The sequence below is a fragment of the Taeniopygia guttata genome, chromosome 3 (genome assembly GCF_048771995.1).
Source record: "Taeniopygia guttata chromosome 3, bTaeGut7.mat, whole genome shotgun sequence".
Classification (NCBI taxonomy): domain Eukaryota; kingdom Metazoa; phylum Chordata; class Aves; order Passeriformes; family Estrildidae; genus Taeniopygia; species Taeniopygia guttata.
In genome coordinates, this window is record NC_133027.1 from 6,474,832 (window position 1) to 6,497,220 (window position 22,389).

General features: G+C 42.6%; 1 protein-coding gene across 5 annotated transcripts in view; it reads left to right on the forward strand.

Annotated features, from left to right (window-relative positions):
• CD2AP (CD2 associated protein) overlaps positions 1-22,389 on the forward strand; it is a 132,734-nt gene that overhangs the window by 36,952 nt on the left and 73,393 nt on the right. For 3 of the 5 annotated variants that reach the window (XM_030269957.4, XM_030269956.4, XM_030269958.4), the window contains exon 1: positions 19,768-20,041. The exons of 1 other annotated variant lie outside the window; for it this stretch is intronic. Coding sequence is in view for 2 of the 4 variants with exons in the window: in XM_030269956.4 (XP_030125816.4) it covers positions 20,038-20,041 (4 nt within the window). In the remaining 2 variants the exon portion in view is untranslated. Of the gene's footprint in view, positions 1-19,764; positions 20,042-22,389 lie in introns of those variants that run through there. One more of the 5 variants, XM_072926302.1, reaches the window with a different exon arrangement.

Genomic DNA, 22,389 nt, shown 5'->3' on the forward strand with positions numbered 1-22,389 from the left:
AAATGTTGCAAAAAACTACAGTCAAAACTCTCAATTTCTGTTTAAATAAAAACATATTAAACAGTAGAAATAAGAAATATCAGAGAAAAACAGTAGTATGGAAGTACTTCAGAACTGTCAAAATATTGTTTCCCGGCTAGTGCGGGAAACATTCAGAAAATACTCAGAAAATATTTGAGTTTGGGTTTATCCAACCTTTGCTAGAGCAGATGTTTAATCATACAGTTAGCTTTCAGGTGTTCAAACAGAATAAAATGTGCTTTCAGTGGTCAAATTGTTCCTCTCTTGCATGTCTATTTATAAAAATGAAAAAAATATCATTGCAAAAAAATCTGTGGTATTTTAGTTAAAATGCATTTGCTTACTGTTATCTGTCAGAGAAAAGCTAAGCAACTGCCCTGTGTGACAGAAGTCCTGAATCAAATGGGTTTGGGCATGATGAATTCCTATGACTGCTATAACCATAGGGACAAATATGAAGAGCAAAATAAGATACAACAAGGAAATTGAATTAAAAATAACATGAGGACATTCTCCAAAGATATGAAAGATAAGTTGGTCCAACGTGATGGAAAAGGAGAAATAATAATAGTGACAGGTTTAAGGCCTTTTTTTCTTCAGTAGTCACTTATAAAAAGGAAGTTTATATAAAATGGTTACATAGCTGTTGCAAGCAGGATGAGATGTTAGTGATCTTCCTTGAGAACAGTGTGGTGAGGACAGATGAGGTTCCAGGGCACTGGAAATGAACAATCAGGGTGACTGTTTTCAGAAAAGAAGGAAGGGAGCTGTATCAGAATTGTCACTAATCAGTCTGATTGCATTTCCTGAAAAAAGAACAGAACAGTGTTTGTAAAATGCAGGAAACATCTAATTAGGAAAAGTCAAAGAAGGATTATAGACAATCAGTTGGTTCTGCCAGTAAGATGCTGAAATATCCTTGCCAGTCTAGATAGCATTGACAAGGCTGCAGATGGAATACACGTCCTTGTTTTGGGAAAAAACACTTCAGGAAAGATATAGCCAACGAATCAATTTCTAGAAACTTCTAGACATTTCTAGAAAAGAGAGCAGCTGGAGAAGATTTTAACAACCCTTAAACACAAGAAGACTCATGAAAAGAGGAAAATAATTGTTCTTTTTGTACACTGTGAAGGGAGATAGAATAATCAAATTACAGAAATTACACTTGCACTGATGTTTTTAAGTCCCAAGTGACTGAACTTGCATTTGTTGCAGTAAATTCTGTCCTCTCTTGCACTGCAAACCAGTCCTGCTCCAAAGTAAGTGATTTGTTTACATTAAATGCTCTCCTTTGTGGGAAGTTGATCTGGCAAAAATCATTGTTATACCTCAAACAGTGAGTCACTTAGCTTCCTCTGTAGCAGAACAAATGAAACACTTTTCACAATCAACCAAATAATCCCTGTGGATCACGAGTTCTGATTGTTGGAAATCATTGTAGACAATCATTATAATATTTCCTTCCTGTGTACAAAGGCTCCTTCTGAATAATAAAGAGTTCAAGAGAACCAGGATAACCATATGGTGCTGCTCCTGGTCAAAGAGTATCTTCCTATGATCTTTTTTCTTTGAACCTATGCACAAGAGGGTGGTAGATGGCAGAAACAGGGGCAGTAGTCTGGAAATCTGAAGATCTTTGCTTCCTTTCCACAGCAGGTTCCTAAGACAGACCTGCAAGGCAACAGACAGTTCAGGAGCAGAATTCACAAAGCCCAAATTCTCTGTGGGCTGAATGGGGAAGTTTCCAGACCAATGTTGGGATGGTGACCACCAGCAGGATGCTCTCAAGGGTAGGGGCTTCCTGAAGGTCTGTCTTTGCTTTTTGCCAAATTTTGGCTTTACAGATTCATATAAAAATTCCAGCAGGCAATTCCCTAAGGGGCTCCAGCCCCAAATAAACACCTTCACCTCCCCAGTCAGAAAAAGGGCTGCATGCCATGGATGTTTATGGGTCCACAGGGGCCTTCCCTTAACAGAAGTTGAGACAATCCTGTTAATTAGAGTACAATATGGGGATTCAAAGCATTTCAGAAAAAACCTGCAGCTGTAATATGATGTCTTTCTCCTGGGGAAGAGATCTGGGCAGCGGGGTTCCTTCAAAAGGTAGGCATTGCTCCTGGCTGTGCATGTTACACAACTGGAGTGAACCAGGCCTGCCAAGAGTTGCCCTATTTCTAAATTCTAAGTAGCCCTTGGCGAAAAATTAAGTCCAGAGAGGTTTAATCCAGACCTGTGTTTACCGTAAAACATGTGAATAATCCTGGGATTCACATGTACTGTGTTCCCTCTGAAAATGCTAGAAGCTCCAAAGCAGGCTGTGTGCTTCAAATGTCCTCAGTGCTGGCAAGGCTCTTCATTTTTTAAGCATCAGAATTTTAACTGAGCTTGCTCTGGTATGGAGCCCCTGACAATTAATTTTAGGTTGTGCTCCTGTGAACAGAAATCTGCCATTCTGTTGCAGCATGTGTGCAGGGTAGATATGGGGCATATTATTGCTGTGGCCTGCTGCCATATCATCTTATTATTATCCCTTGAGAAGGAAACAATGTAGATTTATGCTTTGCTTGAGTTCTTTATTTTGGTTGTTTTTTTTTTTTCCTGCCTGGTTATTTTTAGTGCAAAATTGTTCCAAATCATGTCAAGGACAAGAGAGGTTGAACTAAAACCATGATCCAAAGTGCTGCTGTCTGTGAGGGATGCTTCTGTGAACAACAAAAGCCAGAAATATGTTCTATTGCACAACTCTAAAGAAATCTGTAGAAAGTGAAGTGCTGCCTCTGTTATCTCCAGACAGTCCCCATTCCAACCTGTCCTAGTGTGAAGAAGCTGGTTGTCAATTTTAGCAACTGCAGGATCACGTTCCCTGACGTGAAACAGCCACTTTCAAGAAAAACATGTCTGTGTAAGGACATGAGCTAGCTGGCACAGTCCCTCCCCTTCCACTGCTTTTGAAGAATACACACTATTCAAACCCTGAAATCACTTGCAGGTTTACATCCTCTGCTCAAGACATTTAACATCTCCCTGGGCTATTTGCTTTCAGAGACAGACCCATGGTGTTTCCCAGAAATTAATTAACAAATTCACAGCCTCTTTTGCTGGGTTGGAAAACAGCAGCATGGATGAATGCTCCACGGATAAGGTTTTAATGTTGAGTTGTCAGAGGTACAGGTACCTGACAGCTCTTGAAGATTAATTATGGAGCACAGCTTTCTCTGTTCCTGTCTGCCTGCTCCAAAGAGACAACTGTGTTTCCTTCTCTTTAATGAATGTGTGCTGTAATAACAGCTTGCAAATATTTTACCTCTGGAAGCAATTACTGAGTTTGTTTTAAAAGCTGAGCTAACACTGAAGACATGTTTACTCTCCAAGTAGACACCCTGAATTGGAGCTATTACATTTCTTGTTTCTATTTTTAAACCAGTGTTGTGAATTCAAGTTGCTTCACCTGCTACAACAAACACCCTAATTTGTTAATAAATTAGCAAAAGGGGAATTGAGGGAGAGGTTTCAAGAGCAAAACAACATGTTGGGAAATCACCTCAATTCCAAATTCAATTGGAAGTGTGTGGTGCTGCCAGATGTGGAAGCCATAATGAGCTGTGTAATGCTCAAAGCCCCTCTGCTCCCCTGCCTCTGAGTGCTTCTCCATTCCCTGGTGCCTGCAGCTCCTGCTCAAGACCTTTTGCACTTCCTGGGCTCTTTGCTTGTGTCCATCACTTTCTGTCTCCTGTGGGAAAACAGTGGCAGCAGCCAGGGGCAAAGCTGGGACATGCTGGCCTCCACTGGCACTTTCTAAATCTTTCTATAGCACTGTAAACCTTAATCTCAAACAATCTGTACAGATTAGGGCCAATCTCCCTTAGTGTGCTCTTAGGAGTAGACTCAGACAGGTTTTTTCCTCAATTAATAATTGCCACAGGCTCTTATGTCAGGGGTTACTGGTTTAGTGGAGACCACCTTTGGAAGTGACCCCTGGCAGGTGTCTGAGTCCCAAACAGAGTCAAATTCAAGGGAAGTTGTTATTTTCTGAATATGAGGGAGTTTAGGAAGATGCAAACTGGACAAGCGAAGTTATTTCCAATTTTTTCTATCTTATTTTTCCTTCCTTTCCTGGGGGGAAGCTTGCTGTCAAAATCCTTCTCTAGCAATTAGGAAATGTAGGCAGAGTATCACACATCTTGTGTTCATGGCTCTCTGCATAAGAACTAATAACACACCTTTGAGAAGAAAAAGCAGCATTATATCCACAATGGGTGACATTGGATTTTGGGAAGTGGTATCCCATTTCCCCTCAAAAATACTGTGATACAACACCAGCACAATGTGGAAGGCATCAGAGCCACCTCCTGTCTGTCACCCAAGGTCAGGTTGAATGGGGCTTTCAGCAGCTGATGCAGCTCAGGATGTCCCTGCTCATTGCAGGGGCCATGGATTTCAAAGCTCCCTTACAACCTAAACCCCTCTAAGATTTTATGATGCTGTTTCAACTCAGTACAGCCCTCTACCCCATCCTTCCTTTGCTCCTTGTACTCCCACTGATCCCTTTTGCTCCATTGCTTGTCTCCTTTTGGCATTTTGCTGAAGAGAGGAAAAAGGACAACAGATGGAAAATGGGGGTGCAGCTCCTCCTGTTCCTGGGAGCAGAAAGCCAGTGCAACACAGCCCTGGTTCTGTTTCCTTCCTCCATGGAGAAGTTTAGGATTCCATCACAAAGTAAAAGTACAAAACTGCCTCATTGTCCTAAAAAGTCATGTAAGAATCTGAAGTAATTGTTTTGCACAATCAAAGTTGATGAGAGGTCTTCCCATCAAATTCACAAGCAGCAGGACCAAGTCTGTACAATTAAAATGGGAACTCCAACATCAAAGGCAGGGAAAGAAAGGGCACAGCATGAGCTCATGGGATTGTTTACTATGCAACTGCGCTCTCCACATTTTTCAACCTTTTGCTTGGATCTCATTTTCCTTTGAACTCCTGGCAACGTGCATGTTTAGGCCCACTAAAATACATGATGTTTTCTAACAAACTACAATACAGATTAGATCAATTCTTTAATATCATGTTTTCCTCTTGAACACTCTAATGAACCACTTTATGTTTGCTTGGATATAAAATTAAGCCAGGCACTTTACCATTATTTCAGAATGTTCTGTATTCTAAACTGTCTAATTTTACTGGGAATATGCCAGGGTTTTCTCATCCATAAAGGTGAACGTAGCCCAGATCTAAACAGGGTGCACAGCTACTTTACTGTGAAAATACTGGGTGAGGTGGAAGCACAAAACATTTTGATGGATATTAAGAAGAGGCCACAATCACAGGCACTTTTGCCCAGGGAAATGAAGAACATGGAGTATGCTGTTGAATAGGAATAAATAATTTCTTAAGGAAAAGCAGCTCAAGAAAATATTTTAAAGATCTGAAAATCCCAACAACAAGACCACCGCTGACAATGTGAACCATTTGCAGTTACTGCTCCAGCTACTCTCTGCCAGTGACTGTCTGCTACGGGCAAGTGTTTTTCTTGAGCACAGGGATAGTGTATAGTAACAGTCAGAGAGCTCTTCTATTCTGTAAAAAAAGATCTCTAAAGTATTGGGAAGTTTGTGATATCACAAGGTCTTTGCCATACTGGGAGACAGACCTTTATGTAATTTACAGGAAGTGCTTTTAGCAATTCTATGACTACAATTTCTATAAATATCTGTTGTAGAAAAAACACAAGGACAAAGGAAGCTTTCTCAGAAAAACAATAAACTGTCATAGGCTGACTACGCTTTGCAAAAACTATACTCAAAAGCTTTGGTTTATATTTTGAAGAAGTAACCTGCAGCCTTCTCATCCTCCTGGGCAAAACCCTGTTTTTCTAAAATCTGCCTATTGCTGGATTCCTCTTCTTCCATTAAGTCCTTTTGATTCTCTTCCTGGGCTGGACTAGTACTGTTTTCTTGTACTTCTTGGAATAATGTTTGATCCTGGGCAGAACTGTGGCCTGTGTCATTTCCCATGTTTGGGACTTTTGGGAGCAGGTTTTTGGGGACAGGTGTTTCACAATGCTTAATGCAGCTACAGCCTTTTTCCAACACCCAAGTAAACCATAAAAGTGCTGTTAGCTTTTCTATAATATTTCTGGAGGGCCCTGGATGGCAGCCATAAGGGCTGGCTTTATTATCTGTGAAGGACTGTTGTGAAGATTGGTTTGAGCCTCAGCCCAGACACCTGAGAAAATTTCCTTTCCCATCACACTTATGAATCACTGTGTTAAATATGACAGCAACTTGTTGGGGTGGAGAAGATAAAAAAATAGCATGTAATGACCAGGAGCACTTCTCTCAAAGTTAAGCAATAAACAAAGTAAAATGATTTGAAGTCTCCTTCTATAATTTCAAGGTTTGAGTCTCCAGTACTAACACCCCATGGGGCAGACCCTGAACCCTGTCGCTCCTCCCAGGATAAAAAAAGCTGATTACTCAATTCTGAACAACCCTTCAGCCAACCCAAACTCCTTCTCTCTTCTGGCTCCTCTGGTAAGCAGCCCCTTTTTGACTATTATTCCTCTTCAATAATTTCCACCTCAAGACCCAATCTCCCCCTAACACCCTCCTTACTGTGATTCCTTCTCTCTCTTGTTTAATATGTACATTCATGCCCTAAAGCTAAAAGCTGTGAAAGATCAGACCAGTCACTCCAGGCCTGTTTTTGGCTGGGTGAATTGGCTCAGGTTTTTCTTGTGTTATAGTAATTGTGTAATTTCCTCCCCTTTCTCGTGTCTTTTTACTTTATTTTTTTAACAGAAATTTTCTAAATATGAAGAACTTAATGAAAATCCAACATCTTCCAGATGGCTTCCTCAAACACAAAAATTAATCCATTTCCCTAGGTGAAAGGCTTTGGTCTCCAAGGCTCAGCTCAGACCTAACTGATACAAAGCTCTTGTGTGAGGTAAGCTTCCTCTCCAACACTTGTGCTCATTTCCTGGAGAAGGCCTTTGTTTCCCTGCTCTCTGTTTGCTGTGTGGGCTACAACTCCTTATCAGCCTTTTCCTCCCTCTGACCTCCTGTCTTTTCAGCTTCTCTGGTTTGCATCTGTGCCTGGAGTTCCTTTGCCTTCCCAGAGCACAGATTTTCTATTCTCCTGCTCTGGGATTGCCCCACTGCTGCTTGGATCAAGCTGTGCTCCCACGTGCAGACTGTCTGAAATTGGGACTAGAGGTTACTTTATGAAAACCAGGTGACTTATAGAGTTAGACAGTCAAAAATACAGGCAGTTATGACACATTTGTGACTGTTACAACCTCACTGGGGGAATGACTTGAGAGGGTTTTTAAGGCAGCAAGCAAATAGCTGGTGCTTCAAAGACAAGTATCATCCTGAAGCTTATTACAAAAATTATCAGCATTTCCTACAAATGGCAAGATGCACAGAATAGACCTCTGGATTAGATACCAACTCTTTTGTAAATGGTTTTACAGAAAAAAATAAAAATGGATACATAATTTAAACAAAAATTAGTAGTGTATGTGGAGGTGAGAAGGACAAGGAGAAAAATGGTATGGGCAAAGGGAGATTAGGCTGTTGAAAAATCCCCAAATACATGTGAAAGGTGACAGAGCAGAGCAATGGGAGACTGAGGACTGCACAGGGCAGTGCTGTTGCACTGACAAAAATAAGTAAGTAGAAGGAATAAAAATCTCTTTTTCTAAGAAAAGAAGTCACCATGTAAAAATGACATAATGGCTCTTGTTTTTTTTCTCCCTCCCTCCCTGCAAATGCAGTCTAGGAGAATGTGATTACATCACATGCATCACATTTTCTGATGGAAGTTACAATGCTGTTACCAGATACTGCCATGACACTCATCCCACTATAACTTTCTTCAAGGACCTTGTAGAGCAAAACTCCAGAGTGTAGTAAATTAGGCATATTTTGTGTCTCTTTCTTGTCTTTGATAGGGGTGAAATTCAACCCTGTGCATATTTTATATGTCTCGTAATAACACCCACTCATTCATTGCAGAAGAGGCATTCTATTGTCCTCCTGTGACACTTCCTTGGGATTGCAGCTGGAAGATGTGTCACTGGGACTTCCCTCTGTTCCCTTGCCCTGAACTAGACACTCGTGGCAGGTGCTGTGCCTCACAGAAACAGATACTCTAGGTCACAGCTTGCACAAGGGGAGACAATTTAAGTGTCTGGCTTGGGTTTGGCATCTATCACTGCTGCTCCAGCACAGGAGTTAATCAGCAGCTGTCAAACAGCCCCGTTCCAGCACTCCTTGGCTGGGTGGTAGCTCAAAGCTGTGGGATGACATCCAAAGCTGAGAGAAGATTTCAGTTCTTGATTTCAGCCCTTTTTTTCCCTTTTATTTTTCCTTTTAGAGCAGGAGAGAGTTGTGGTCATTACTGCAGGCCTGTGCCTCTACCTGCCCCTTTAAGGATGCCCTTCTGGCAATCTGAAGACTGTCCTTCCTGGGACAAAGAAACAGAAGGAAAGTGGGACTGTGATAACCCATTAATAAATCCAGTCTGATGAGAAGCAGCTGAGTGAGCTTGGGGTGTTGAGCCTGGAAAGAGGGAGGCTCAGGGGGGACCTTCTCACTCTCTACATCTCCCTGACAGAAGGTTGTAGCCAGGTGGGGAGTGCTTTGTCCTCTCAAGTAGAAAGTGACAGGACTAAAGGAAATAGCCTCAGGTTGCACTGGGGAGGTTTAGACTGGATATTATGAAAAAAAAGTCTTCCTAGAAAGATTGTCAAGCATTGGAACGGGCTGCCCAGGGGAGGGGTTGTGTCACCATCCCTGGGGATATTTAAAAGATGAGTGAGTGTGGCCCTTGCAGACATGGCTTAGTGGTTGTGTGTACTTGGCAGTGCTGGGTGAAGCATTGGACTCGCTGATCTCAGAGGTCTTTTCCAACCTAAATAATTCCATCCTTCCATTCTAACTTCAGACTGCAGACTGCCCAGCTCGTTGAGATCTTTACCATGAGTGCTGTCACCAGGACTCAGATTTGGCACTGCTAAGCTTGCTCTGGCACCTGTGCGCTGTGTTGGAGTTACTCCTGCATGTTTGGACATCAAAGGCTAAATGGGAACAGTGAAAGCCATGCTGTACATTGTAGCAGCCTATGAGGGTACACAGATGTCTGTGCCCTTTGTTTTGCATGGACTGGTAAGAACTTGACCCATGTGCCCAGTACTTGTAAAAGATGAATAGAGAGCTGTATACATACAGCACACACAAACACACACAAACATACATTCTATATGTGTGTATGTTAATACATGAACTTAAGGAACAATGTAAACCAAGGCCTTTTTCTCCTACTAAAGCAAATCATTGAATAATAATCCATTACATAAAAGGAACATGCTTCATCTTGAGAACCATTAACGTCACTTTTCTCCAAACTCCTCCATGAATGGTGTTCCAGAATATCATGGCAGTGCTCTGCCATAATGTCTCTTTCTAATTTCCAGTTAAAGCACATCCACCACCATTTTGTGCCTATTGATGCTGAGCAGTGCTGCTTGTAAGCTTTAGTCATGAGCTAAATATAAATGTGGATTGTCTGTACTGCATTGCTGATTTTGTTTGAAAGGAAGACAGAGATTTAGCAGAACCTAAAGTCAAAACTAACACAGAGATGCTGCAAAAGGAATTTGTATGATGGCATTTGCTTTATCCAACTTCAGTCATCAAGTCTAAGGTGGTTGTGTGTTTTCCCTTCACAAGTATCAGAAAGCTGCTGGCACATCTCCAGGGTTTTTATCACTCAGGCACTTATTTGAGGATCTGATGAACTGTTTCCCATCAGTGCCTCCTTCTTCCTTTCCACAGATTGTCAGGTGAATCTGCATCAGAAGAGTAGCTGAAGCATGCACCTAAAAGCAGATGAAATGAGTCTCTCCTCACTGTTTATGTTAAAATCCAAAAGAATATTCCAGTCAATGGCACTTAGATTTTTCGCTCATTGAGAAGAAAAGGGTTCACAGAGAAGTCACCTGGGATGTCAGAGAACTGTTTTAAAAGAACTAAACTCCCTAAATCTGGTCTTTATCAACATGTCATGAGACAAAAATAAACACTGAAAGAAAAACATGGAATGTTTAAACCATTTTTCTTTCCCCAGAAGCAAGTGGCTTTTAGAATATTCATTGCACAAATTGCTTTAATTACAAATTGGAACAAGAATAAGTTTTGGAATTCTGATTTCACATGACAGAGCTCTGATTGCAGAAACAGGAAATTTCCTTCCTTCAATAATGTGTTGCTCTCTGCCCTTATATCAGACCAATTCTATCCTCAAAGAGCTCACTGAAAAAGTACGATCCTTCAGCAGACCAGTGTGTTTAAACAAAACTATTGCTCTCCCTCTTGTTTGTGACAAAAGGTAGTGAGTGGAGACTGGGAGTTCCTGAATACAGCAGGAGCTCTGGAATAACTATTAACATGAATTCCTGAAAAAGAAGGAATTTGATGTGAAGGGCCAAAGCATAAGGACAAATTAGATAGAAGAAGATATCCCGATTTTCCAGTCTGGGCTGGAAATAACACAGATGTAGAAGTGAAAAAGAATAGGAAACATTGTGTCTGTAAACTATTCTCTCAGTGTGTGTTTTTGGGACAGTGTCAGCTAAAGAATTCAACTTCTGGTAGGATAAGTATGGGTTACCCATGCCCAAATTTGTGGGTAATCAACTCACAAATCCGCTGATGAGTTAGTTAAATGTTGCTTCCTTAGAAAAAAAACACTCAGGTTTGTGAATACCTTTGATGATACACTTTTGGCAACTCAGAGACATGCTGGAGCACATTCCCCTTCTCTGTCACACATTCTCCTCTGCACCTTCTGATGAGCAAATGCGAGTCCAAAAATGAAACAAACTATTCTGTATTAATTTCTTTGTGGTGTTTCCCTCTGCAAACAAAAAACTTGTAGTTCTTTGCACATTTATCAGGAGAAGTAGCAATAATCTCAATTCACCATCCCACTTAGAATGGGAATTCAGAAATATTTTACTTGTCAGGCTAAAAATCCAATCTTCTGTTTGTATCTCTAACTTCATTGGCTCTGAAAGCAGAACAGGAGCTACTTTTCCTCCTTCAGGCTGAGATTTTGGTAACAGTTAAAGTGGGAATACAAAGTCAAAATTTACACTTGTAGACAATGACTGAAACAGAAAACTCATATTCTGCTGCTTTTGTGGGAGGGAATACACTGTGGCAAATTGAATAATCCCCAATACTTTAACTTCTTAGGAGGGAAAATGTAAGGCAGTCAGGTGCTTCTGAAGTGCTCACTCTGTTGTTTGGCTCAGTTTGTTGCCTCTCTAGAAAACCTGAAGTGTATTCTTGGCAGCAGGCATCAGTGCCCCAAGGGATAGGATATACAAGCCTGCAGGAATGTAGATAAACATCTAAACATCGAAGTTCTTACTCTGCATAACAACAACAAAAAATAATCAGTGAAAGCCTTCAAAGTGCTGCCAAGGGGCCCTTCTTCATAGTCACAAGTACCTTACTAAGAGGAGAGCTTATACTTCTAATTGAAAATATTTCATATTTAATAGATCCAATCATAATTCTGAATTTTTTTCTGACAACATAAAAAAAGAAATAATCAATATGGTTTTATTTTTCTGGAGCCAAGCAGGGAGAAATGTATGTTCTTTCTAGTATTGGGCAATATTTTCCTTGTAGTAATGTCTAATGGTTTTGTCAGTTGTTACTTACATAATAATTACTGTTACTTTTCAGAACCAAAAATGCAGAAAATATTATTTTGTATAATTTAGTAGCTTGCTGGGAATAATTATACACTTCACAGAAGCATCTACTGACTAGAAGCACATAGAGTTCAGTTGGTATAACTGAAGGTGATGGTGTGTAATTGTCAGGGGAAATAGTTTTATTACAGAATTTTTTAACAGTGGGTATTTGGTCAACTCTGGCAATTCCACAGATGTACAGAATGACTGCCCGTTGGGAGTGCTATTTATAAACTCAAAAGCGTCTGAACAGTACTCACAAAAAGGCTGCCAGTATCAAGAAAATTAATGACAATCTGACATTGTTGGAGGATGAAGAGAGAAGAGGCTTTGTGCTGAGATTCAGGCATGAAGTGTGTTTGCACTGCTTTTTCTTGGCCTCTCTGTGGAAGTCTGGAGTATTGATGGGAGCACCCTGCTCATGGCATTGTCAGCCTCGGCAAATCAATATAGGAAAATGTAAACTTACAGGTAACCTCACATCCCTTTCTCCTGAAGGCTCCCCAGAGAAAAAGATATCCTTGCCTCCTGGAGCCTTCAGGGTGTGTCTTTACTTTACTTCCATTAAAAAATAAGCCACAACAAAACCGCAAAACCCACCCCCCAAGACAAACGCAAAATAGTTCCCTAAGTGTTAGTAATTTGTGCAGAGTTTCTGTGCCTAATCCACTTTTTGGTGACAGACTGGTTTTATTTGGAATTTAAAAAATTCCAGTCAGACATAGTTCAACTACAGGTTCACACTGCTGTAAAGACTAACAATTCCCTGCTTTAACTTTTCCTGCCAGCTGTCGAAACTGAACTTACTGAGCACAACCATTAGATGAGCACCAGAACCAGCACAGGAGTGAGAGAGACAGAAAGAGAAGTTCAGTGTCAAAGACTGACACATTCCAGTTGCTGTGTCAGTGCCTCAGCTGGTGTTGGCAACCACAGCACAGCTTCCAGCACAAAGGGCCTGTACAGGTATCAGTGACTGTCTTTGAATAAAAAAGCACTTTCAGTTGATACCATCATCCTGCCCATGGCACAGAAATGCAGGTACATATATAACGTGTGCATTTACTGTGATACAAGTAATATGTATCAAATGTTTTAATAAAACTCACTGACTTTTGAGCAAACTTTTTATCTTCTGATCACTTCAAGTTGGGCTACATTGCTGTTACTGATGGAGTGAGGGGAAAATTACATTTTTAATGCTGTATGTTTTGTGTGAAGTCATCTCTGCAGAAGAAAAGGCTTTGTATACTGCTCACAGAGCAAGTGTGAGAACTCTTACAACAACAAGCAGCTTCCCGTTGCTTTTATTTTGGAAAGACAAAATGGCTGAAGGCCACAGCTGTTGATTTATTCAGATGCCGAAGGAAACCATTAGCCCATTGGACCCTGAAGATGAGATTCCTTTGTGCTAAATGTTAATATAAGGAAATCCCAAACAGGGGCTGCCAAAGGGACATAATACAAATGCAAAATGCCAAATGTACCTACAAAGGAAGGAGGTAGATGGTTGTTTATTAGAGAAGAGAAAAAAAATCCAGTGAAAAGCAGAGTTTGCTTTTTTCCTCCTTTTTTTAAACACAGTGTGATTTGCAAACTGTGATATGAAAACTCTACTGTGTTCAAATCAGAGTATCTTTGAAACACACAGGTGCACATATGGTTGTACCGTTAATGACTGCATGTCCATGTGAACTGGTTTTTATCAGCATAATGCAGATGGAGCTTCTCCACACACTCCCTGCTGTTTGCAGCGTTGTTTTAATTAGTTGTAATAGCCCAGTATAAATGAATTGCATCCTCAGAAGAAAGGTCAAAGAAAAAATATAATAGCTGTCATCAGGGTAGGCAACTCCTCTTTCAGATTGCTGCTGTAATGGCCTCATGGCAGAAGCATGATTAATCATTGCCTGTACTTAGCCTGAATTTCACAAATATCTCCCTCTCCTCCAGCCCTTTTCTTTCAAGATTCAACAGTTGCAAGTATTTTATTTCATACCTGTGCAGGAGTGACATTTCTAATACTTCATTCAGAATTTAAAAATATTTAGTACAGGACAAGCTGTCATCTACAACAATGTTTGAATCAACATGGGGTCCTGTTTGAAGAATATATTTTTATGTCATAATGACACCATGGAATTGAAACTTATCCTGGCTCCCTGTCTTGTTCTCAGCCCAGTGAAATAGAGCTTTTGGCATGTGGCAAAGAAATGACATGAGGAGAAGGAACAGTACTCACTAGTCAAGGCTGATTATAGAAAAGAGAACATGATTGACTGAGGAGGTTGATAATAGTGGAGGAAATAGACCAAGAGTTGTTTAAACAAAGGACAGAGGAATTTGATTCCGTTGGCTGATGTTCCTCTACTTTTCCAACTAAGATTTTAACCAATACAAAACCAACCATGTTTGTGGCGTTGTCACAACAGTTTCCAGTTAAATCAAAACAGGATAAACTTCCAGTGTCCATATAATTTCCCTCATTTTGGTTGCTTGCTTGCCAAATGAGTCTATACAAAATATGGTTGGTATACAAAGTCATTTGCAGTTATTTGCAGACCACTTCTTATAGAGGTCTTATAGATCAGCATTGACCCATATTCCATGATTTGAAAAATATGGCACTAAGACTTGATTATTTCAGCAGCCTGAAAAATAGCCCCACAAATTCCTTAGTATCACTGGCTGTATTCTGGTGATCCTTGCTGTGTCCAGCTGGTGACAGTTTTTCACCATGCTTTAGCAATCACCTGCAAGGCAGACTCTGACCAGTTGCTCTTGGCCTGGCTGGAGGGAGCTGTTCTGTACACAAAGGGTCCAGCCCGTGACCCTGTGTAGCTGCTAAGATGTCCCTAATGGAGTAGGAAGAACAGGAAAAACAAAGTTGGCTTTGCTTCTTTGAATAATGATAGAATCTGAGAATCATTAAAGTAGGTAAAGTCCCCCAAGATCATTGAGTCCAACCTTTGACTGGGCACCACCATGTCAGGTAAACCAAAGCACTGAGTGCCACATCCAGTCTTCCTTGAGGAGCTCCAGGGATGGTGACTCCACAACCTCCCTGTGGCTCCTTCCAGTGCCTGACAACCCTTTCACTGATGAAATTCTTCCTGATGTCAGTCTGAACATCCCCTGGCACAGCTTGAGGCCATTTCAGTTTGTTTTGTCCATCTCCCACCTGACAACACTGTCAGGGAGTTGTGCAGAGCCAGAAGGTCCCCGCTGAACCTCCTTTTCTCCAGGCTGAGCCCCCCCAGCTCCCTCAGCTGCTCCTCCTCAGACCTGTGCTCCAGCCCCTTCCCCAGCTCCGTTCCCTTCTCTGGACATGCTCCATGTAACCACCTCCACAACAGGTAAAAAAAAATAAGTTCAATATTAGTATGCAACCTTCTTTTTCCTCTTGCTTGAAAATCTGCATTTTGATATCATTTTTAATTACAAAAAAAAACCCTTCACTGTGGTTTTATATTTTCTGCCTTATTTTTTTTAATAAGAGTCCTTCCTCTTTCTGTGGAATAAACTGATTCACTCTTCACTGATTATGTAGTAAAGGGAAAAGTACTGTGTGCATTGAATGAATGCTTTCCCAATTTGTATGTTTTTAAATGAAATATATCTGCTGCTGCTTCAAACCAGCAGAGGGAGTTTGCTCCTCCAAATAATTTTTAAACTTCTCAACACAATCCAATTTTTTCAGTACTGTTACTACCTGGCAAGAACTGCTGCTGAAAAGAAAAGGTGAAATTTTACCATCCAGAGTGTTTAATTCCTTAGTGCTAGAGGCTGCTTGCTTCTAGTCAATTTTTATGGATATCATTGTGCAAGAAGTTGCTGCAATGAAAAATGCATTAGAGCACTAAAAAAAATGAAAAATCAACACAGCTGGAATGTTTGGGAGCAAACCATTTGGTTAAAGGGGAATGTGCAATTATTGTAGTGCATTTGCCACTCAAAAGTGCATGAAACCACTGTGTGGTAACAGCTGACACACTTTTTTTTTGGTGGGGGGGGGCGGGGGGAAAGCCAGTTCCTTTATTTTTTGCACTCTGGAGAGAAGCTTTCAAAGTTCCTGGTTTTGGTTTCTTTATTTGGAAATACTGGGGTAAATTTAAGATGACCACAGCGGCAAAAAAAGGTCAAGTGAAATGTTCACTAGGGAGTGAACAGTACTAGGGAAAGGGTCTCATTATAACTAGGTTTTTTGTTTGTTTGTTTGTTTGTTTTTGTTTGGTTTTTTTATTATTATTTTTATTTTTATGGAAGAAAAGGAATCAGCTCTAGTGGTGACAAATTGTATCATTCTTATCTTGTGTTATAAACCTGCATAGCAGGAACTATACAATGATCTCTCTTGTAACATCTATATCAGTTATTGATGTTAACAGTGGATATTATCTTTATCTGCAACAATGTCACAACTCTTCCTCTCTCAACAGCAAGGTAGAAATTCAGATATTCCATTAAGCTCAATCATAAAACAGTTAAAATGCTAATCTTTCATTCTAAAAAGTTTCCTTGAACAAATTTGTGAGACAATTGTGTTATTTTTGGGAACTTAATTGGATTTGAAAATACTCTGAAACAAATACGACCTTTTATAATTCCATAGAGTCAGAATATCAATTCTCTATGCCTGGAACTGAAAGGAAGGTCAGAATAAAAAACAAGAGCCAGTGTTCCCTGTATATCTGTCCAAATATGGGTAAAAATATTTTAAAAGGACTGCATAAATACAAATTATTGACTAATATTCAAGGGAAAATGGCTCATTACAATTTTCTGCTTTTACTGAAGTGGAAAATGAGGAAGGAACTCATTTAAGGTGATGTAGAAGGCAATTTTTGGTAAATAAGCATTTAGCACATACCAGACATAGAGCATAGAGAAAAGAAATGAAGTAGTCACGTGATTTAACAGTTGAGTGAAAATAGTCAATAGCCTGGCACAGATGTATCTTCTTTACATGTATTACAACTGCCAAACCATATGAGAATGCTAAATCCAGGTCCTCACGCTGCTCTCAGTCACACATGAGCAGATCTTGCACTTTTGCAAACCTTAGTGCCCGTGAAGTCTTGTCAAACTCAGCAAAGCGTGGGGCAGACACAGCTGCCAGTGCCACAGAGCTCACAGGGCACAGCCCAATTGACAGAAAACTGCTCAGGCTGCAGGGGATGGGTTCAGCAGCACTGCAGGCACTCACCTACAGAGAAAGAGACTCGGGCTCAGCAGCCACGGGGCTCCCTCAGGAGCCATCCCATTTCCACCTCACTGGTACTGGAAAGAGGATGGAGGCTGAAGCACGGGACCAGCAGATGCTGGTGCATTATCATAGGAGCAGATGGACCTGGAATAAAACTCAGGTTTTGTACTCAGGCTGCTAAGAAGCTTTATGCTAGACCATAACTTCTTAAAGAGTTATCAAGGCATGTTGAAATAAAACACAATTTCACAAAGACTGTATCTTACCTGTCCACAGCGTAAGAACCAAGAACCAGGGCTTTGCCCTCCAGCCTGTTCTAGGCTGAATGGAACATGAACATGAACATGAACATGAACATGAACATGAACATGAACATGAACATGAACATGAACATGAATATGAATATGAACTGGAACAAGATTTGGCCAGCCTCCAGAAAGAAGGCTACATGGAGCTCCCTCAATGCTCTCTAAACATGTACACTACCAACATTTTATTTCTCATCTCTTGTTCATGCACACTTAGCTTTGTGGCAGAGTTTAAAGAAGTAAAGACTGCTACATCAGATAAAATTTATAATTCCTGTTATCCTTTATTCTTTTTTTTTTTTTAGCATGAAGCTTGACAAAGGAAGTGGAAAAAAGTGATACATTAGACAGATGAGGATAATTCATTCTCATGGAAGTTAGTTTCTGAATTTTTATTGGAAGAGATTTCAAACCCTAAGGCTGATGTTTCCTTTCTGTCCCAAGCCTTCTCTTCTTATTAAGTACTATAAACCAGTGCAGGAGGGGTGTATTTTTATAAAAAATAAATTCTCCTTTTAAGGGTAGCACCATGGGGCCAATTATCAGCAAAACACTGCACCTGCTTCAAGGAAATTCTGACTATAACTTGTACAGTCTCAGTTCTGCAGTTGAAAAAAATGGAAGCACCTGCCTCAATGTATGGTGAAGTAGATAAAATACCATAATAAAATATGATATATAGTTGTTTATACACTCAGACTTCATGTTTTGTCTTTAGTGCTCATGATCTGACTCATTTTCCCTTTCTGTGCCATGAGAAAGATGCTAAGCAAAAGCTGACTCCTGGAAATACTTGACATTCTTTTCAGGCTAATTTTGTCCTGAGCTTGGCTGAAACAGCTCATTTGGAACCACTCATAAAAGGATGTCTGCAGCAAAGAAGAGGGAGTATTTTCACTTCAGAGAGCCCTGCTGTGTTATATTCCCTGATTTTCATCAAAACCAGACCATGTTTACATGTCCTTTTGGCCTCAGGGTCAGAGTTTTTTCTTTAAATTGCTTCAGTTCTAAGTAGTTGTTTCACTCATTCCTGAGTTTCCCACAAAAACCTAAATAGTGGCAGCCTGATATAGCTTGGAGCACTTTCCTACATGCATCTGAAATAAAAAAGCCCCACCCAACAAAAAAGAAAGACCCCTACCCTATAAACTCTTCAAAAGCAGTGCACAAGCCCACAAACACGTGCATGATGTTAATGATATTGGCCAAAGGGTTGGTTAGGTTGGAAAAGTCCTCTCAGATCATCCAGTCCAACCTGTGACCAGGCAGCACCATGTCAGCTAGAGCCTGGCACTAAGTGCCACATCCAGTCTTTGCTGAACACCCCTCCAGGGATGAGACTCCACTGTCTCTGAGCTGCCCGTTCCAGTGGGTAATCACCCTTTCCGTGAAAGGCTCCATCCAACCTGATCCCCCTCAGCTCCCTCAGCCTTTCCTCGTAAGATCTGTGTGCCAGGCCCAGAGGAAGACTTTGCGCAGGAAGCAGGGCAGGGATGTGGGGTGGCCCCAGCAGTGAAGGGAGTGGTGGAGGGGTTGGTGCTGTTCATGAGTCCTTGAGGCCAAAAAAGGCGAAAAGATCCTGTGTGCATTAGGAAGAACACCGCCAGCACGTCAGAGGTGATCCAGCACCTCTGCTCAGCTCTGCTGAGGCATAGCTGGAGTGCTGTGTCCTGTTCTGGGCTCTGTCAGAGACATGGAGCTCCTGAAGTGAGTCCAGTGGACACTGTGGAGAAGATGAGTGGAACATCTTTCTTACAAGGAAAGGCTGAGGGGGCTGAGACTGTTCAGCCTTGAGAGGGATCTCCCCCAGTCTGTCCCTGTGTGCAGGGAGGGGCAGAGCAGGGCTCAGGCTCTGCTCCAGGGCCAGCAATGGCACCAGAGGAACGGGCAGGGACTGACCCCAGCAAGTTCCACCTGGACATGAAGAAGAACTTATTTCCTGTACAGTGACCAAGCACTGAACAGATTGTCCAGAGAGGCTGTGGAGTCTCCCTCTCTGGAGATATTTCAGAAATGCCTGGACACAATTCCATGTGCCCTGGGTAATTCTGCTTGATCAGGGAGGTGGAACCACTGTGGTCCCTTCCAACCTGACTTATCCTGTGATTGTGCGAAGGGGGCCATGAGGGATGTGAAGGGGGTGATGAGAGGAGTGACAAGGAGGCTGCTGAAGGGGCTGTGAGGGGAGGTGAGTGGGTTATGAGAGAGCTGTGAGGAGGCTGATTGAGGAGTGATGAGGAAGCTGTGCGGGGGCTATGGGGGGTTTGATGACGGCGGTGATTAGATCGGCGCTGAGGCGCTGCTGAGGCGCTGCTGAGGCGCCTAACGCGGGGTCTAACGGGGGGGGGGTGACGGGGGTATGGCGCGGGGGCGGGGCCGGGGGCGGTCCCTGCCCTGAGGGGCGGGACGGGGGCGGAGCCTGGAGGTGACGTCACCCCCGCCTGGCAACGGCGTGGGGGCGGTGGCAGCGCGCGGCTCTCGCGGGACCTGGCGCCCCCCGCCGTGGGCGGGGCGGAGCCGCCGGTGCCCGAGCTCGGCTGAGGCGGCGGCAGCGGCGGGACGGGACGGGACGGGCGAGCAGCGCCAGCAGCGCCTCTGCCCCGGGCCGCCCGCGGCTCGGAGCCGCCTCTTCCACGCCCCTAGCGTCACGGATGGAGCCGCAGTGCCCGGCTTGAGCGCGTCGGCGGGACCCGGAGCCGCTCCGCCGAGCCTGGGCGGGCGGTCGCAGCATGGGTGAGCGCGGTGGGGAGAGCGGCGGGACCGGCCGCCTCTGTCCGCGTCTACGGGGCGCTTCGCCGCCCTTTGTCTGAGGGGAGGGCGCGGGGCCGGGGCAGCCCCCGCGGAGCCCGGGGCGGCAGCGGTGTCGGTAGCCGGGGAAGGCGCTGCTGGCCGGCGAGGGCGGCAGGTGCTCGGGGAGCGGGGGGCGCTCCCTCCTGCGAGAGGCCGCGGCCGCCCCGTCCCCCCCGGCGGTCTCGGGGGCTGCGGAGGGGCCCGGGCTGGGAGGAGGCGCGGGGGGTTCCGTGGGGTTCGGTGAGGACAGCGAGGTATACAGTAATGCCTGGTGCTGCTCGGAGGGAGTGGCTTGGTGAAGCATAAAAGTTTTTATGGTTAAATCCAGCCCTTTCGCCTTTTTTTTTTTTTTTTTCCACTCAGCGTCAATTTGAGCTGCGCCTTCGCCCATTTCTCCACCAAGGCGGAAGCAGTCACTTTAATTTAGAGAGATCGAGTGTAGAACTACTGAGAGTGTTCCTGTGTTCAGGATGTTCCAGCTCAGGTTCACACTAGAAACAGTCAATTGTGATGGGTCTGGTTTTTAATGTAAGCGTCCGCACAGGGAAGTCTCAACGAGTGAACTTGAAACACCAATAGCGACTTCCCCTTTATAGAGACATTGGACCTCACTGGGGTCCAAAACGGTGCACGAATCATTTTGTCTGTGTCTCATACCTCCACCCTGCTCTGCTGTGCTGTGCAGCACCGGTGTACTCGTGGGGGGTGTGTGCTGGGCGCGGGTGCCAGTGGCTTCAGTGTCCTGTGTGCTTGTGCTGCTCTCTGCAAACATGCTCCATCAGAACGGGAGCAAAACTTTTTAAGTGGAAGGTTACCTGGCTTTTGGATAGCTTCTCTGCCTCCCCGTTGTGCATGAAAATGTAGAAGTGCACGGTGTGCAGATCAAACGTGCAGTTAGTGAAGCGAGAACGCTCCTCCTGGCTGGTGTTCTGCTGATTATCAAGATCTCCTTTCAGTGTGTTCATCTCAGTGGAAGTTGTCTTACGGGTTCCAAAGCACACTTAAAATGAAGTCTGAAAATATAAAATGAAAGTAGTGATTTAAATCTGGTAGAAACCAAACATCTCACTTTTAGGTGCTTTTTGTGATTATTCAGAAGATGTAAGACTTGCTCTTAATTTCTTTTCGGGCTGCATTGTTGTATTTGCGAGTGAGAAATGTCTGCCCAGGTCATTGTAGTGGCCTGTGATGGTAGTTCTTAAAGCATAAAGGCTTAGTATGCTAATTAAACATATTGAACTCAGGCTGTAATGCTGAAATGAGAGCTACCTCAGAACTGACGTATGGTAGATTTGGGTTATTGAAATCCTTAGTATACTCAATTAGTATAGTTAGAAATACTTTATGGGGACTGAGTCCAGTTCATGATTAAATACGGTTATTCTATGACATGGTTTTATGTATTTTTGTCCTTAAGTTTACTTTTCTAAAGGAAATCCTCTGCTGATGACCATAAGGAGCATGTTATTACTGTTGTAGATATGACTGAACTGAGTGGGTGCACACACTGTATTGAGTATTGCTGTTGTGTGGGGTATTTGTTACCATAACAATTTGTGTGTATGTGCAGTTCCTGCCAGGATAGTGGTCAGGCTCTAGAAAGGATTGTATAATAATCCTAGAGCCTTTTAAATAGATTTTCTCTGAAAGTGTTGTCCTTCATTCAGATTTCCAAGTATTTCTTGATTGTAGTCAAAAGGGGTGAAGAATGTGCAATAAAACATCACTAAAAATAAGAGTGGAAAAAGAAGCAATTGTAGCTTGCTCTGCACTCACTGTAATTAGTAGTTGCCTCACAATTTACCTTAAGTCATTAGTTGATTATTTTATTACTGGTGTCATGGTAGACTGGCTTTTGATAAGAGATTGTCTTTTATGTCAGCTTGTGGAAGGGATTTTACATGTAAGAGGCAGCTTAGAGAGGGGTGTTGTGGTATCTTACGGACTCAAGGATTTTTGAAATTTATAGAGAAGTAAGAACAGTCAGTATGACTCTGGAGGAACCAAAAGGAGAAGGGCAGAAGTACAGAATGCCTTGGAAACAAGTTCTTTCATGTTCTTCTGGTGGCTGGAAATTAATGTTTCAAGAGCATGTGTCATTCAGGCATCTGAAGGAAGGGGAGGGGGATGTGATCAGAGGTAAAACACACAGGAGCATATAAAGTTATGGGGAATGTCCTGTACACCTTCATTATAATTCACCCTGTCATTATAATTCTCTACCTTCTCTGCAGTAGATTAATTGTCTGTGTATGACTCTAGAAACAGCTTGATAAACAGATTAAAGGGAA